The 17,554-nt window shown below is 43.2% G+C and overlaps 3 protein-coding genes across 3 annotated transcripts in view; 1 reads left to right on the top strand and 2 right to left on the bottom strand.

Annotated features, from left to right (window-relative positions):
• Positions 1-17,554, top strand: part of DHRS3 (dehydrogenase/reductase (SDR family) member 3) — a 124,951-nt gene that overhangs the window by 28,207 nt on the left and 79,190 nt on the right. The window lies entirely within an intron of this gene.
• LOC106887719 (chromosome unknown open reading frame, human C1orf158) lies at positions 9,417-12,941 on the bottom strand. The gene is given in 5 exon segments (XM_014941417.1): positions 9,417-9,676; positions 9,679-9,918; positions 10,541-10,718; positions 11,583-11,696; positions 12,656-12,941. Coding segments are annotated over 5 exon segments (732 nt in total). The 5' UTR covers positions 12,815-12,941; the 3' UTR covers positions 9,417-9,635.
• On the bottom strand, positions 13,220-17,536 carry LOC106887713 (arylacetamide deacetylase-like 4). The gene is made up of 4 exons (XM_014941405.1): positions 17,363-17,536; positions 15,236-15,452; positions 14,971-15,034; positions 13,220-14,294 (listed from the first exon to the last, which is right to left on the bottom strand). Exons 1-4 carry the CDS (start codon positions 17,528-17,530, stop codon positions 13,520-13,522), a joined length of 1,224 nt encoding a protein of 407 aa, XP_014796891.1. The 5' UTR covers positions 17,531-17,536; the 3' UTR covers positions 13,220-13,519.

Raw genomic sequence — 17,554 nt, 5'->3', positions numbered from 1 at the left:
AAATCAAACTCGTGATGGCAAAAGCTTTGGTGCAAGTGAATGGGTAGTTGTTGCCTTTCCAGAGCTGAGGAAGGGGAAGAAATGATAAATTGGGGATCCCTTGGCATGTCTAACAAATATTTGGATAAATGAGACTTTGACTTCACTGGGACTGTTGTCAAAAGAAAAGGGTTAACAGTCACAAAAAATCTAGGTTTTGCAGCCAGATGGGGTGTGTTTATTGTCATTAGTGGACGGAGTGACAGGAAGAGATGGCCCAGATTGTCACCTGTAAGTTTTTGGAGAAGAGAAACGCTGGTGCCATAGTTGTTAGTGCCAGATTGCTGTGTACAGGCCGGGAGGCTGAGCACTGGTACTATTTGTGGTGATCGAAGACAGACTGATGCTGTGACTGAAGCATTAACTGGCTCAGGTAGAGAAATTGTCCAGTCATGGTTGCACATCACGTGGCACAAGCTACAAAACCCACCACAGAGTTGGTGTCTGTGCTGAGTAGCTGGGCTAGCAAACCTACACGGCTTTGCCACTGCAAAGTTGCTGCGTTCCTAACACTGAACTCACACCAGTGACTTGTTGGTAGACCCACCCATGTCTACATCGATGCCAGCACATGCTTTCTTGGGTAATTAAACACAGATTAATTGCAGTCAGTATCTTTGGCTAAAGACGCTCACATCGTTTATGGAAAGTCCCCACATTTTGGGAAGAGAAGAGGGTGCAGGGGATATCCAGCTTTCCCAATGGGACTCTTCCTCTGAACCCAAAGAAACAGATCTGGTGGTGCAACACAGCTGTCTGCCACCATAATCTAATAATGACAATTCCTGGTTTCGAGGTTGAGACTGGATAATTGGACAGTGTGTGATTTAATCTATAAAGAAAAAAGGAGAGGGAGGGGACAATGTCCCCCAAACCTTTGAAGTGCAAGTGGCTACAAGAAAAGGGGGATTTCTTGTGAATCATGGTCTAGCAATAGAATTACTTGTAATCCCAAGAACTGCAGTTCTGAGGACAAAGTAAGCCTGACCATAAGTCTTTTACGGAGAGCTGGAAATATTTCCACTGTTTTCAGTTTACTTTGGACCATATTGTATGTAATGCGTCTCATGCTGTAGAATTCCTAATTTCCCCCTGGAAATATAGTCTGGGTCCCTGTTGTGTTATATGTATTATGATGTCATTTCCAGCAGAGTTTAAGGGCCTATAACGATAAATGTGAGTTTCACAGCAATTTTTTGCTTAAGTATTTCAACTTAGTCATACAGTGGCTGATACTACACTAATTCTGCATGTCGATATTTATTTTCTGTAGGCAATCTGTTGTACTCCTGGCATAGGAATTCCATCAGATACGTGAAAATAAGGAAATAAATACTGTTGCAGAATTCAAAAGGGAAGACAATAATTAGCAATAGTGAGTCTCCTTAAAATAGGCCTTAAAAACGTATGGAAGTTTGCTATGACTCAGTATGTTTTAAGAAAAGAAAAATGTTATTTTAACTATGAACTTGGCAAATTCTACCATTTTGATTCCACAGCAGAAATCACTGTAAAAGACATGATTTAAAAGCTGCTATTTCTCACTGTCTGAAGCTAAGTATGTTTTTTTATTCTAACAAATCTGAATAAAATTAGAGCACTTTGAATAAATTCAGCCTGCCTCTGCGCCTGCTGTCTTAGCTTGAGGCAGAAGCAGATGACTGTGATCTCTAAGGCTGTCAAACCAGCACCATAAGCCAAAGCTACATTCACCTTAAAAAACCATGAAATTTATTACAGCTTGGTAACAAGCTGGTCCATTATTTCAAGGTTTTGGTGCCAGTGTTCACTTTTATAAAAGGCCATTGGAAACCTCACGGGCATTTTTGACATTTTTCCATTAACGGGGTTGGTATTTGGGGGCTTGGGAGTGCTTTTTTTGCACTCAGATTTAAACTTTTAACACCTTAGATCTGTCACCAGTTCACTGGAAGATGCTATTTTGATTTTCCTCATTAGCAGCTCTGAAAAAGAAAAAAAAAAATAGTGCATTTCTCATTTAATATTAATTGGAACATATTTTTCCCTGTAGCAGTTTGCTGCTGATGAGATTTCAATGCCGCTGACTGAGGTGGCTCTGCAAATAGTCCCTGTAAGTAGGAAATAAGAAGCTGTTTCTGTGAAATGACCGGCCAGAGAGAAGATTCGTTAATCAGGGAAGCAGGTGGAGACCCACAGCCCTGCCTGACGGTGGTCATGGGAACACGGGCTGACAATGCTGTCTGAATGAGCCAGCAGAACAGTTTGTAACAATTTGTAAGGAGAAAGTTTAGTCAAGTGTTCAAAATATGGAAATAAGGATCAAAATGCCTGTGTAGTCTCTCCAGCTCTCCTGCTGACTACCTGCAGGCAAATCACCTCCCCCCTTGTAATTTAATCACTGACACAGGGCCTGTTTCCTCCTGAAAACTGTGGGAGTAACGTGTCTCGCATCCAGCAATGTCTTCAAAAATGAGGTGGTGGGGTGTGAAAGGCCAAAGTGGTCAGTGTGCAAATCACAGGCATTTGTGTAACAATGCAAATTGTTCATGTACAAACCCTGGGGGTCATTTGGGGCTGCCTTGCATCAAGGCTTTCTCTCTTCTGTGTACTCTGTAGGGAGTGCACTGACTGTTTCCAGAAAAAGATTATTATTCATGAAGGAGGGGGAGACCTCTTGCTACCTTGTCTGTCAGGCACGTACATGTAACAACTGACGGTGCCAAGGTCTGCTTTTTGCCTTGACTACATAAAACCAAGCACAGTTTACCTTCAACCCTGCTTTGTCCTCGTTTCTACTGTAGTAGAAATAATGGATAGTAACAATGGCACCTTTCATCTCTGGGGATTTCAAAGTGTTTGGAAAAGCTGCATCCTCTGAATAAAGGGATGGCCCTGTTTTAAGGAACATTTGTGAAAGCACTCAGACTTTTGCAGGCCATGCAGCGAGTCTGGGTGTCTGTGGATGGTTGGGGTGTCACAGCTCAGAGGCCAAGAGGGCTCCTCAGGAGCAGCTGTGAGATGAGGAGGACCCAAGGCAGCTCAGAGCTGTCTCCAGGGAGCACTAAAACCCAGCAAATTCTGCCACCTGCTGCCTCCCCACACGCCTACAGAGCCCTCCTTTCTGTTTGAGCCTCGGGCTGCTCCAACCCCATCCAGATTTTACCAGTGGGATTGCTGTATTTAAACCTAAAACATTTGCAAGGCTGGATTAAGTGATTTGCTTTCAATATCTATAAGTAACAGTAATTAAAAGCGTCCGTGTAGTATGTGGTGATGTACGCGGTGAAGTATGTCCATACCTCTTGTACAAAAACAAATACTTAGATTGTGCTAAGTATATATTTAAAAGTAAAATTACTGGTAACACCACATGTCAGGAATACTGCGGGAGAGTGGGCTGTCTAGTGAGAGCATTGACATAATTAAAGGTCCTTTCAAAGCTTAAGTATATGAGGTAACAAAAGAAAAAATGCTGGCTTGCTGGTACAGACCAGTGGATTTTTATAGCATTCCTCTAGCTATGTCAAAGTGAAGAGTTTAAATTAGAAAGCTGGCTCTGTGGGCAGTTATCAGCAACCAACATGTGCAAAACCGTAGCTTCTGGATCACTGTAGGAATTCAAAATTGCTTTATTTTTTCATTTTAAAAATCCAAGATTTTCCCTTTCTCAGCGGCTGGGCTGAGCATACAAGCAGCTTAGGCAATGCCTTGTGTCTAAGCCTCTTCTCCATAAGCACTTGTTTGTCCGGTGTGAGTGTTCCCCACCTTGGGCTGAACCAGGGAGGACAAGCTGTAAGCTCCCAGGCCAGCAGAAGCTGCTGAAGGGCTACTGTAAAGGATGTCAGGGTTGCCTTCTCAGAACATCCGTGTTTGGAGCTTAAGGGAGACCCCGGCCACATTCCTCAAGGAACCTTAGCTACCTCTCAGGACAACCTCTGTCAAGGACAAGGGCTACCATCAGGTCAATGTTCTCTTTATATATAGTGCTAACTAAATTTAGTGTTAAATCTGCTGTGAAAATTTACAGCTTGTAATATTTACCTGACAGACGTCCAGACCCCTCATGTCCAAATATACAGTTCCTTAAATTAGACACAAAATATGTCATGAGCCAGCAGCCTAAATTACATATTTACAGCACTGGGGCAGGTAAGTACATATTTATGCAGCCAATCCTGAGTTCTTCTTTTTAAAAAGTGGTCTGGCTTGTTCAGTGTATTTTTTCAAATCCTGACAGAGTATTTAAACAGCCCGAGCTTTGGGAGCTCTCTGGGCCAGGGGCTGTCTCTGTGTTGTCTGTTTACAGCTGAGTTCTGCACAATGAGCCTGGGTGTCCTTGGGGGTTGCTGCAATTGAAAGAATAAAAGTATGTGACAATAAAGAGCAACTCCCTATAAAATGACTGTGCCTAGAGATTTTTTCCTTCTTAGCAAACATTATTGCCGCGAACCAACTCTGGTATATTATTTATATAACAATTTCCTCATGGCTCATTGTTGAATAGAGCTTGGGTCCTTCCATCCCCAGGGCGAATGCCCCCATCGCTGCAACTACGGAATTATTTCCTTTATACACTGCCAGGACGAGTTCTTCCCTACACCAACAGCTTAGGAGCTGCCGCACAGTTACATGTAGAAAAATACAATTTTATTCTACCGCCATTCTTCAATATCCCAAACTTATGCCTTTGTGAAGTCATTCCCACAAATACCCTTTTGAACTTGTGTAGATTTTAAACCATAAGAACTAAGGGAATGTCTTCCTTAGGGACAGCTCAGAGCACAGATCAGGTTCAGGACATGCTGCTGTGTTTTTGTTTCTTGTGGCTACTCCTGAAGATAAGTGGCCCCTTTGAAATGTGACGTGGAGTGTAGATTGAGATGCTTCTGCAAAGAATGTGCCGTGTTTTGGGAATTTCATGCACTCTTGGTTGGGGTGAGTAAGCAAGGCCTAACCCTGCTTAATGGTTAATGTAGCCTTAATGAAATCCGTGGGACTATTGCCCCTCCGTGGTCCTCTCTGCCGCTGCCAAGAGCTGTGTGATACAGCACTTTGTTTCAGGTATTTGCTTTATTTGATGAAAATCTGATGGAGGCTGTAGTTCCTGCTGCTGTGCATTTCTATGAGGAGAGCCACGCTGTCTAGAAAAGAAGGGCCAAGACTGAACTCTTTTTAAAAACTGGTAAATTAATTTTTTTCCCGAAGTGCTACATCCCCATATGGCAGTAAGATCACCATCATGGGTGTATTGCAAATGAAATCTGTCTAGACTGCTTAGACTTGCAGGGGGAAAAAAAGAGTATCAATGGTGTGGTTTTAAGACGGTGCCTTTTAAGACCTGATCAGTTCTGCTCAGTTCAACAAACACTACAAACATTTAAAAAAGGAAAAGGCGAGTTACTAATGGTGATTTGATGTTTTCATCACCAATATGAGAAATTCATGTTTAAATATACAGCAAGCTCTGCCACCTACGTGCGCCTCGTGTAACCGCCATCAAAGAAAGCTTTTTGATGTTCTTAGGGGAGCGGGGAGAGCCCGAATCCCGGCCCCAGTCGCTGCCCGTGCTTGGAGGCACTGCTCAAAGAGATCAGTGCACCGGAGCGTGCAGAGGTGGAGGACAGGACTTGGCAGACATTTTGCACCCATGAAGTAGGCTCAGATTGAGGCCGGTGGAGCTGTGTCACCAGTTCACTGACTCGGATAGCTCTTTTGAAGTACCTTCCGAGGAATATTTATAAGTTTCTGGAAGAGGCCTCCTGGCCACGCGAACAACTTCTTGTCAAAAGCCTGTTTCTCTCCTCCCCGAAGCCCTGCCGTTTAGTCTCTGTGACCACCCCCACTTCCCAGTCGCTCCCACAGTCCCCAGTTGTTGCAGAACTTGCCAGCCAGAATCAGTGTTCGTGTCGTGGTCCCAGCCCCGACTGAGAGTCTCAGTCCAAAGAATCTGTCTTCTTGTTTATGCAGCTCATCGAGGCTGACATCGGGCTCCTTCGAGGCACAAAATTTGCTTGCGTTGAGAGACGTGCATCAATTCTAACCACCATGTTGTCTCTTTAATGTCATTGAGGTTCAAATATGAGGCTGATTTCATGCAATCAAGGCTGTCTAGAATGTTTTCATAACAGAGAGTTGTATCAAAACATCTATTTGCTCAATGAAAAATTGAAGAGAGCAGTGCACTCTTGCTTTCCAGTCACAAGTGACCACAAGGCCCTGAGACTAAAAAAAAAAAGATTCTCAAAAAAAGTTTGGATGAATCTGACCCATCAGCAAAGCGTAGTCCTTTGCATATTATAATGATTCCCAGGAGTCCCAAAGTGCCTGTTGTACATTAGTGAATTATGCCTTACATCAGAGTGTAACAGAATAAACATTTAAACATTACCTATTTACTTGTCTGTTAGACACGTACTTAAGCTCCAAACTGGATCCATATTTCAGAGGTCTCCAAGTTCAAGAGCTTTTACCACCAGGTCTATATTTCAAGTTGATCTCTTTTCTTTAGAAGGTTACGCTATTTTCATCATTAATATCTCCTCTTCCTGAACAGCGTACATCCTCATGGTGTAACCCAGCACTTCTGTTGTACCTTTTCATTAGTTAGCTGCATGTTCTGTGTACTCATAAATGGATTTCTGAGTTACTGCATATTTTTTTATGATGAAATTTCAGATTTTCTGCTGCCTTCTCCGTGGCAGCTGTGAACATCTTAGTTGCTTCTGTTTTCACCTGTTCTTGAAGCACAGGCAAAATTAGCTCTGTTTTAATGATTCTTATCTTGGATAAAAGTCCTTGTAATTTCTGATGATTTGAGGGAGTTGGGAAATGTATTTGTGTTAGACACAACAAGGGTATTTATTGTTAAAGGAGTCTCTACCACAGCAATATTGTAACTGATCAAACAGCATTGTTTGTCTCAGCAAGAATTAGTGTCTGTAGGTGTAAGGTGTCCTGCATTTTTATCTGCCATTCCTACTTCAACACACTTCTGCCAAATGAGTATAGTACTTGGAAAAAATTGTGTATATGCTTACCTTTACCTATTGGCAATAAGAGATGCTCAAAATCAGAACCTGGGATTATGACCTAATCAAAGCAGAGAGCAAGAATATATAAATGAGGTATTTTGGGTGTAGCCATGTGTTTGCAGCTCTGCCTTCAGCTTGACCTTAGGGTTCTGGAGGGTTCTGTCTGGAATGATGCTGGTCGACTACATTTTGTAGGAAGAGAAGGGGTGGGAAAAGCTTGATGATCAGTGCTATTGTGTCTGTAATTTTATCTTGTAGAATATTTGAGCAGTGTGTTTGGGATAAAGATACATTAATTCAATTTTTGTGTGTTTGATTCCAACTGAGCTCAGATCAAGAGCTGGAGAAGCCTGGACACTCTCTGTCATGGGTTCAGCTTGAGACTTGAGTCACCAAAAAGCTGGCTGGGTATCAGTGAGGCATCTTTAGTATTGCTGATGTGAAAACAGTTAATCAATTAGTGCAGAGCAGATCTTTTGCTGTTGGGTATTATTAATCACAACTGACACATCTTGTAGAATTGTGGATTTTTCTATTTAAGAAATGTCTCTATCAAAATGCATTTCACCCAGTGAGCAAACATGCTTTCTGGGGTTCCTTTGGGTCTCAGAGTTGTATATTTTACTTGTAAATGGCGTTGATAGTTGAGCAAATTAGACCTGTGCTCAGGGAGCTCTGCCCAGGCAGCTTACAGATTTGGAATTAATGCTTTCATACAAATTTCATAGGTGGTACTTGTGCATCTCAGTAATTCCCAGTAGATAATAAGCATAAATGTTTCATTTACTATGAATATTTAATAATTATGAATGATTGATAACCAGATTTTTAAGCAAAGTGATAGAGTTGTGTGAAGATTACCTTTGTATACTTTTCTACGCTCTATTCTAAATATTATGTGGGCTTTCTTGTGCTTTTAAGATGCATACCTGGTTGGTATTATCATTAAAAAATATTAGCACATGGGTAACAAAAAGAAAAATACATTTTTTATAGTCGTATTAGCAATAAAATTAATTTGGAGGGACTTCCTTGTGGAAACAAGAATTTCTGTATCTGCCATTTTTCATTCCATTGTAAGGCATCTCTTCTTTATGGATTACTTTAAAGACATTTTTTCAGGATAATGTATTTTTTATAACACCGTGCTAATAGCTGGCTCTGTTTCAGTGTGTACTTTCACCTATTTTGCTTTCAATTTTTTCTAATTGCCTTTGATCTCCCTGGGGCTTTAAAGCCAAAAAAAAAAAAAAAAAAGAACAGCCTATATAAAGCTTATCTAATCATCAGGGCACTTGCATCTCTAAAAGGTTCCATTAACAGTGCAGCTTTCAGCTTCACACAGCCCGCTGAGGGCCTGTCTCCCGCAGAGGGTTTGGATCTCTCAGATGAGTGAGGAATCCCTTGCCAATAGATGCCACTGTTGCCCTGCACACACGTCAGTGTCCTTCAGCTGAAAATCCAACCTTGAACCAGCAAACCTAAATCACTGTGACTAAAATGTCGCAGAGGTAAAGCTCTGTGCAGAACCATGGCTGAAGGCTTGTCCATGCCAAGACTAAGGTATATGCTTTATCTTGTTTCTAAAAACAATTATATTCTTGCTAGTCTTGAGCAAAATTGATGAAGAGATAAATATGCATTGAATTAATTCCAGATATATTTAATCTAAGCCTTTAACTTGCTGCAGGTTTATTGCTGAGCCTCAGACCAATAACAGCTGAACTTTGCAAATATCTCCTCGGACCAAATGTGATTTCAGTGCAGAAGCTGCACATCAGTGCAATACAAATTTGGACTTCAGTCAGCACTTTTTACATAGGTCCTTCAGGTACTTTCCCAACTGAGTAGAGCGTCAGGGTGGCCAGTTCTGCCGTATCAAGGCCACGTACAGCCATTCCTGCCAGGTTTAGTATTTGGCAACCTCAGGTCAGCTAATCTTCCCCTTGCAGCTTATCTACCCTTAAGTGCCACTCAGTGTGTAAAGCCAAGGGCAATCAAGGTCTGCTCCCTTACTGCATTGGGAGAGACCTTGCTTCACCTTGTCCTTAGATAGGCAGCCATTTCGTATGTTTACTTTCTTCTTGGGTGTTTCAGACATAGTATGGAATAACACAAGGGTTTTTCTCTCCTCTTTCGACAAAGAAATGTATAGCAAACTGTGTACAATTGAAGAAACAACCAAGGACAAAAGAATTAAGACATTTATATCCTTAATATCTCCCTAATATCCTTAATATATCCTTATCCCACTGTGCTGGTTTGGGTTTTCATTCTTACTTTTTTTATTTTTACTTTGCTTTTTATTCTTACTTTTTTTTTCTTACTGCAACTGTTCATTGAATAGAAACCAACAGATGAAACTTTTGTTTTCAGTGATTTAATGAGTATTCTGAAATTTCAGCTTCTGAAATATTCCCAGCCATCTGCAGGTCAGGATGTTAACCCAGCAGCTTGTTCTAACAAGTAGAGAGTCCTCTGCCTGGATAACCTAATTCTCATTCCTTCTGCACGGAACAGATCACCCTCACGTACGCGAGTGACAAGCTATATTAAGTAATACTTAAGATCCCCCTAAGCAGTTTACACAGAGGCCTCCCTTGCTTTTCTGTCTCTCAGCAGTAGCCGATGGCTTCCAAGTATTTCTGACCCCCTTCGTAGCCCAGGATTCTGTGAACAGTTTGGAGGTATCCCTGGCTGGGAGGGAGGTAATGAATTTTAGCTGGTTCTTGCAGTTGACACTTCTCCCAAGAAGAGATCAGTGGGAGTCCATAGGAAACGGTGTAGACACTGTTCATCACGCCAGCTTCTTCCTCGTGCCATTTTTTCCTCAGGTACTCATAAAGGCCGTAGTTGGTGGGTGGTTCTGAGACAGGAAATGATTAAACGTTAGAAATGATAGAATTGGTCCTGCTGTTTTTACTCCACAGTTGTCATAGGAAATATTTGTATTATTTTGACAGCAGATTAAGGACAAAACAGATCTTTTTGTTCCTGGGGCATGTGTGTCTGCCCTCTGGCTGGAAGGGAAGATCACTATTCCGTATCAATAGAACAACACTTAACAGTATAAATGTAAGGAGTCCTGATTCCTCATAGTCTTTCTGTCAGATATTAAAAAGGTTAGCAGAGCTGTACATGTCACTTAAATTCAGAAACATAACAATACTCTGGGAATTCCCCTGCTGGCTGTACCCCACAGCACTCCTTGTTTTCACCTGGTGTCTTGCGTTATTGCATGGAGGAGAGAAATCTGTTCATCGACCCTACCCTTCTCTGCTCCCTGTGGTGATTAAGTGTTGTTGTATGGGTAGCATCTCCACTTTATCAATCAGAAAAATTAGCTACTGACTAGATAAGAAACTAGGCAAATGTCACCGCAAAATCTATTTTCAGAATTAAAACAGAAGGAGGTTCCTGGCTCTAAGTCCATATATTGACCTCTGCACCCTGATCCATCTGTTTGAATTAATAATGCCAAAACCTACCAAGAATGGGGAAATCTGATTTCTGAGGAATCCAGGAAAACTTGCGTCCACTCCAGGTGCGGATGGGAGGCAGCTCAGGGTTGTAACCGTGTCTGTTGTATTTATCGTCATACTCTGACACTAAATTCCGGCTTCTTGGCTCCTCGTGATGGGTGAAGAAATGCTGCATGGGCAGGCCCTGAAATGAGACGTACATGAGACCGAGCTGGTTGGCTTCGTACAGAGCACTCAGATGCCTTAGTGTGCTTTTGAATCAGACTGGGCTACCAGAGATATCACAAAATTTTGTCTGTACTTTCATTGCTTTTACTTTTTGTTTAATCCCTGAAAATAAGGGCCTTTGCATTTCAAGTAAATTTCCAGTAAAATTAAGCAACTAAATTTGTATCCCATGAGATCTGATTAGTCTGATTTCAACATATGCATCATGGATTTGCAGATACATTTAAGAAGCCCACAAATGAAAAGCTGATTGTCTTGTGCCGCTTAAGTGTTTCATTGGACACTGGCATTACGCAGACTGCCTTCCAACCCTCTGTCAGGAGAGAATGATACGAATATTTGGGGGTGGAGCTGCACCTCGGAGGAAGGGACATTCTAGCAAGTGACACCTGTGGCAGAAGTATCGTTGTGAAAGATCAGGGACTTGTTTATCGTTCCTATGAATCGGAGACGTGCTGGTGAAAATAATCCTCTTTTACCAGCAAGCCATACTGTAGCCCAGGGATGTCCTGAAGACACAAGACCTGGTCCTTGCTGGTAGTTACATGCTGATTTTTTTCATGTGCCCTGGTCACCTTCTGAGACAGAGACTGGGAAGCAACCAGAGGGTACCAAGAAGTACGTGCCGTTTGTCTACCTCTGAAAGGCATCCTTCAGCCATCAGATGTGCCAGGGAGCTCCAGATCCTATAAACTGGCCATGGAGCTTTATAGCTGTTTTACACATATAGTTGTTTAAGGACATAAAATATGATTTTAGTATTAGTCAAAGATCATCACTGTTTGTTATGCTGGCACACACAGTCCTTTCTTTTACTTACCTGGTGTTTTTCTACCATGATCCCCCTTAGCACTTGGTCTGGTTTCTGATCCGGAAACCAAATGAAGTCTGTTTTGTATATGCTGCTGCCCAGCTTCCCGGTGCCTTTTATAAACTAGAGAGACACACAACACACAGTGTAGCTAAGACAATCTGGTAATTACAGAATCTCTGTTCCGGGGCTGCTTTCTTCATCTACGCATTTAAAAAGCACTTATTTGGAAAGAAGTCTGTGCTATGTACATTTTCTCAGATGGTAAAGTCAGCTGGTGTAATCAGCCTTGTAAAATCCTGGGTCGCTTCCTTGGTGTAAATATAAGATACGTTGCAGCCCTTGAAAAATTATTCATGGTTTGGTGTTAAACACTTTCACCTGCCATGTGAACTAACATCTGAAAAGGATGAGTTAATCCTTTTTTTAAATTTTTTGTCCCTTTGCTCCTACTCCTGCCGCAGCAGGACAGTCTCTGCAATATAGTCAAGCATTTTGCTCCAGAAAAAAAAAATTCCAAAGGAAGTAATTTTAGCAGAGTCAGGAGGATTTGCCCTAACAGCTCCAATATTGAACCTAACTGGCATTTTTTGACAAAGTTAAATGTTTAATGATAAAGTTTTGCTGAGCTGAAGCAGGGCATGCAATCCACGGAGCAGCTCTGCTAGCAAAGATGCTCTTGGTCATACAAGCAAATGAAACCAATATCCAAATTATTAAAGATCCTCTGATACAAGTAATAATAAGGACTAATTTATGGAAGGGTTAATGAAACTTCTCTTGTCTAACGTTGGTATATATTATTAAGTTGTATATATTGTGGTACAGCTGCCTGTAAGTTGTACAGCAGCCTGAAGTGATTTCCATGAAGTGCTATAGCATTTTTAATTGGCCGCTGTTATGTCTGGTGTGAACCACAGACTATAACCCATGCTCAGGCATTGCTTCTGGCCTGGCTTACAGAGGAGAATGGCAGATCATTAAAAAGTGAATTAAGGTAGGACAGGCACGATGGTTATCCTTCTCCCTTCTATTACTCTTCTGAGATGAGCCTCGGCTCTAGCTCACGAGGAGTACACAACCTCCAGAGCATTGGTGCTGAACCACTCTGTTCCTGCTCCCAGGCTTCTTTCCTGCCTCAGCCGTTCCCTCTCTTCCAGCCAGTTTCCAACGAGAACTTTAGAAGAGTATTTGGGTTTAACTTTCCACCAGTCGTCTCCATCTCTTTGCCATGCAAACATCTTTCTTTGTCTGCCGGCGCTACCCGCCCCGGCTGTTGGCACTGTCCTTGAGTTGGGCGAGTGGGAGGTCACTCAGTAGCCCATTGCTACAAGTCGGGCAGAAAGGGGCTGTGCTCCTGCCTGCCCCTGTGCCCAGAAATGGGGGATGTCTGGATGTACGGGGCTTGCCCCTAGAACCATTTGTGTTTGCTGTCCCCATGGTGACTGTCGTTCCAGTAACCACATTCCAGGCTGCACACGGTATCTATCACTGAGCAAAACAGGGGCTTCTAAACCCACTGGAGTCAGCTGGGTTTTTACTCTAACAGGCTTCAGAATCAGAGCACAGAGTATGTCCCAAAACACTGTGATAGTGACACACTCCTCTGTACTGACACACCACACATTCCTGCATGACACACAGTCTCTCTTCATAGACAGATGCATTTTATTTTTAAGAAGTGGGACAAACCAGGGTGTTCATTCAAAATAATGTTGTTCTTTATTGACATGGCTAAAGATAAAGGCTTGCAGCGTGGTACAAGCTTGTACAAGGTTTGCATATTCCATGTTCCAACTAACAGCTGGAATGAGGCTCTGATGAGCCTTATTTATCATTGTTAATGGCTGCCCTTGATTAACTACCCATCACCTGATATTAAATATCCTAAAAAGATATTTTCCTAAATTGAGGCATGAACAGACTTGTGCAATCTAAGGTGTTTACTATAAGCTTTTTAGGAAGTTAACGACGCTGTCCAATCCCCTTTTCCCAGCTGGAAATGAGAAGCCACAATAATCATATAAGCTTATGACTCCATGGAATCCGTCCTCGAGGTGGTACCAGGTCACTGGAACACCGTTGTCCTCCAATCTCTTCTTGTAAAGCAAGCCATCGTCCCTCAGCACGTCGTACTCACACGTCAGGATGAAAGACTCTGGCAGCTGGTGAACAACAGCATCTTCAGCCAACAGCGGGCAGAGGTTGGGCTCACAGAACCTTTTCACTGTCTCATAAACTTCAGCTATAAAATCAGTGGGCCTAAGTGGCTTCACACCTCTGACCTTAAATTTTTCGGGGATGTTATCTGGGCTCACCCACTTCCTGTACTTCAGCCTCATATCTGGAGGGATATGAGAGCCCTCCAAGACCTCTTGCATGTGCAATGCATCCCCATTTAGGTACTGCAAAGCAAAGAAAGCGGCACGTTCTCGGAATAAGAGAGGGACTCCTCGGTTTTGCTGATAGGATGGTAAATTGAAGTCCAGGGCCTGAAGGCCTGGGTAGATCAAGATCTGAGCTCGTAATTTGGGGAGGTCTGATCTACCTGCAAGGGTCTGGCTAACAGCAGCTGCTAGATTGCCCCCAGCACTGTCCCCGCAGACAATGACATTGGCAGAATCCACACCATAGTGCTCTATATTGTTCATAAAGTGTATGGTGGCGTTAAGACAGTCTTCATACGCAGCAGGGTATTTGTGTTCAGGAGCTAAACGATACCTGGAACACAGAAAGAGACAAGTGTAAGAGAAGGGAATGTCGTTAGTATTAATCAGGAAATTGTATCCTGTGCTGTCCTCCAGCCCTATCATTTTGGAGTGGTTTTCCTCCAGGTCAGGATATTCATTACTTCCTGAGCTTCTCTTCCTCAGGTAGTGATTGTGAATTCAATCGCAAGGACTCAGTAAAGTAGGATTTTCTTCTGATTAAGAGTCTGACCAAGACTTTGTACATCTCTTGATCATGCTGAAAACTCCCGGTCTATTTGTGACAAGGCAATTCAATAATTTTGTGTCTCTGCTTCCTTTGTGTAAAATGGGAGTAATACAGTGGGATTATTCTCTCTTTTTCTATAAATCACAATTGTGTGGAGCATCTCATTACATGTTCGTATGTTCAGCACAAGAAAGACTTTTTTATCTAATTTTTTGACTGGCTTTTATAGATTTTCTTAGTGTGCCAAATATTTCCATTTGGGTCTTTTCTGAGTATATCAGAGCATCAATAGTTAAGAGCTGTGAAATCTGTTATCACTATTTGTGTCTTTGTGGACTTCACTGAATTCTGTAGAAATTTCTCTGCAAAAAAACCAACATCTCCAGCACCAGTGCAGCTCTGCTGCAGCACCACAGCAACTGTAATCTCCAAACAATAGAGCTGGGAAGGGTTCACTTACTGAACAGAGACGACCACCGACTCGCTTTCTCGGGATAAGTAGCGGCAGACTTTTTCATAGGTATCTGGAAAAGAAATGTTTTCATTAGTGCTTTGCCCTTGCCCCAATCTTTGAGACAGCTTGGGAATGTTCACTCCAGAAAGGCATGGATTTGTCTTCAGACTTCCTCCCAAATCACATGCTGAAACCTCCTCTTATTTCAATTTTATAAAAAGATGAGAATGTTCTTTCTACATTACTATAATTCCTCTGGCAAATGTCTTACCGAGACTTCCAAATACCCAGCCTCCTCCGTGAAAGAAGATGATACCTCTCCTTCGCCCGTCAGAGGTGGCTTTAGGCTGATAAACCCTCACAGGTACTTTGTTGAACTGCCGATCCTGGATGAAAAGCTTTGGATCCACCCCGAGTTTCCGTCCCTGTCGCACGTATCGGCCAAAAGTTATCTGACTGCAAAGTCCGGTCTTCTCCAAAATCCTTCCCTGTTAAAGGTAAAAGAAATCAAGGCTTCTTTAAAAGAAGAAATTTTAAAGAAACAAACCAAAACAAAGTGGTAATGTTGTAAAATATGGACATGCTATAAAAAGATATAATAATAACAGCGCAAGAAGTTAGAATAACTACCGTGAGGGCGGTTCACAGAGGAAGATAATGGCTGTGGAAGCATCTCCCAAACACTATCCAAATGCCTTCCTGGGTACTTAGGTACCTATAAACACCTTATTGGTACTTAGGTACCTATAGGAAAGTCCATCCTAATCGGTTGTTTGGTCCTTGGGGTTTGCCTTAATAAACCTGGGAAAAAGTGGGGGAAAGTGAGGAAAAGCAACTCCCAGCTGTTTTTTTTGCTAGGAATGCCCAGCTCTAAGAAAGTGAGAGATCCCAGGAGAGAGTCAGAAAACAGTATCTGTTTTAAGTTTGCCTAGATTACTTTTACCAGAAAGGGGAAGTGCCACCTTTTATCATACCAGTAATCACTGGAATCTAAAGAATCAGACTGAAAAAATCTAGGCTTCACCTACAGCAGTTTGACCCCGTGGTCTGATAAAAAAAAAGCTCTCTGATTCAGGAAAAACAATTTTCCCAAGCTCTTATATCCTAATCCTACACTGTAAAATATTTACTTCCATTATTCAAATCTAGTGTCATTCTAGTATCACATCAGAAATTTTATATAGGCCATCCAAACTGGCTGTCTTGGAGTGTATGTTTTAATTGTCAGTGTTGTCCTGCACACCTTTGTGCTCATTCTTGTTTTATTTACATTGATAACAGCAATGAAATGTCGTATATAGGAACAGCAATAAAAGCTTTAATAGTTCTTCATTGCTTCATTCATGAATTAGACCATAAAACTCAGTGAATCTGCAAATCTTAAGTGCTGGGTTGTGTTGTGCAAGTTAATTACTGCTTTTTATTTGCACAAGAGATGGAGTGAGCAAAATCAAGATGCTTCCTTTCCCAATGCTTTTGCAACGATCTTGCAAGCCAGAATATAAACCTGGTGTAAGAAGTGAACAAACAAGAAGTTGGGAACCAAATTAACTAAGAGAATCAAACAATTAAGCTGCTACATTTCAGTTACTAAACAAGGCCCCCGTGTTAAATGCCCAATGGGAATCTGTCTTTATCCATTCCCTTCTTGTCACCTGCTGGGGGGATTCGGGAGAGCCGGGTCGCTGTGTCAGGAGATTTAAAGAGGATGTGAATGGTGCAAGAAACAGCGTGGAGGAAAACGAGATGTGTGTGATAGCAAAGGCGATGGCGTGGCTTAAAGGGGTGACGGAGAAAAGTGAAGATTCACGAAAATTTAAAGATATAGCAAGTGGCAGAGGCAGATTTTAGTTGAGCTCTAATGCCGTTTATGCAATGCTGTAAAAGGAGTCCAAGGATTAAGTAAAGCAGCCCTAACCGGATTTTGTACCATAAATGTCAGCCGCGGCAGGAGCGGCTGAAGGGCTGTAGTTTTCCTTGTGCAAGGTGACTTCGCCTGAAGCCGCGGGCAGTTACCGGGCAAAGCACCCGCTCGGCTCTGAGTTCGAGACCTAAATCAGCCCCGCCGTTTGGCGATCTGTGCTACCGAGCCCCGGCGCGCCGCTTCGGGAGGTGGAGATGGGTTTTACCGCAGGCAGCAGCCGCGTCCCGACTGCGGGCGCTGCGCCGCAGCTCTCCGCGGGATGTGCACCGCAAGCATCCCTTGAGGGCGCGGGGGACATCCAGCATCCCGGATTTTGGGTGCTCTTTTTCCCCTTCCCAGCGCATTCCCTAGGCCGGGACTCCCCAGGGTTTCGGGGGGTCGGCGGGTCCCCCCCCCCGGCCCCGCGTTGGGGACCGGACCCGCGCAAACCCCCGCATCGCGGCTGGAAACACCCCTTCCCCCGCAGCGACTCACCAGGGCGGCCGTGCCGAGGAGGACGGCCAGGACCAGGCGCAGCTTGGCGGGCTGGTTCACCCCGGGCGGGATGTCGTAGCTGGGGAGGCCGAGGAGGACGGTGGCCAGAGCCGCCGCCAGCGCCGCCAGGGGCAGGAGCAGCAGCAGCAGGGCGGGCAGCAGCGCCATGGCCCGCCGCCCGCCCCACGGGGC

Source organism: Calidris pugnax, unplaced genomic scaffold (assembly GCF_001431845.1).
Source record: "Calidris pugnax isolate Ruff unplaced genomic scaffold, ASM143184v1 scaffold82, whole genome shotgun sequence".
NCBI lineage: Eukaryota > Metazoa > Chordata > Aves > Charadriiformes > Scolopacidae > Calidris > Calidris pugnax.
This window is presented reverse-complemented; position numbering and strand designations above follow the sequence as displayed.

Excerpts from the sequence above, each read along its gene's own strand:
- LOC106887713 (XM_014941405.1), bottom strand. The coding sequence starts at position 17,530 with ATGGCGCTGCTGCCCGCCCTGCTGCTGCTGCTCCTGCCCCTGGCGGCG. Across the intron at positions 15,453-17,362 it reads TCCTCGGCACGGCCGCCCTG|GGAAGGATTTTGGAGAAGAC; the intron begins GTGAGTCGCTGC and ends TACCTTTAACAG. Across the intron at positions 14,295-14,970 it reads TCGGTGGTCGTCTCTGTTCA|GTATCGTTTAGCTCCTGAAC; the intron begins GTAAGTGAACCC and ends TCTGTGTTCCAG.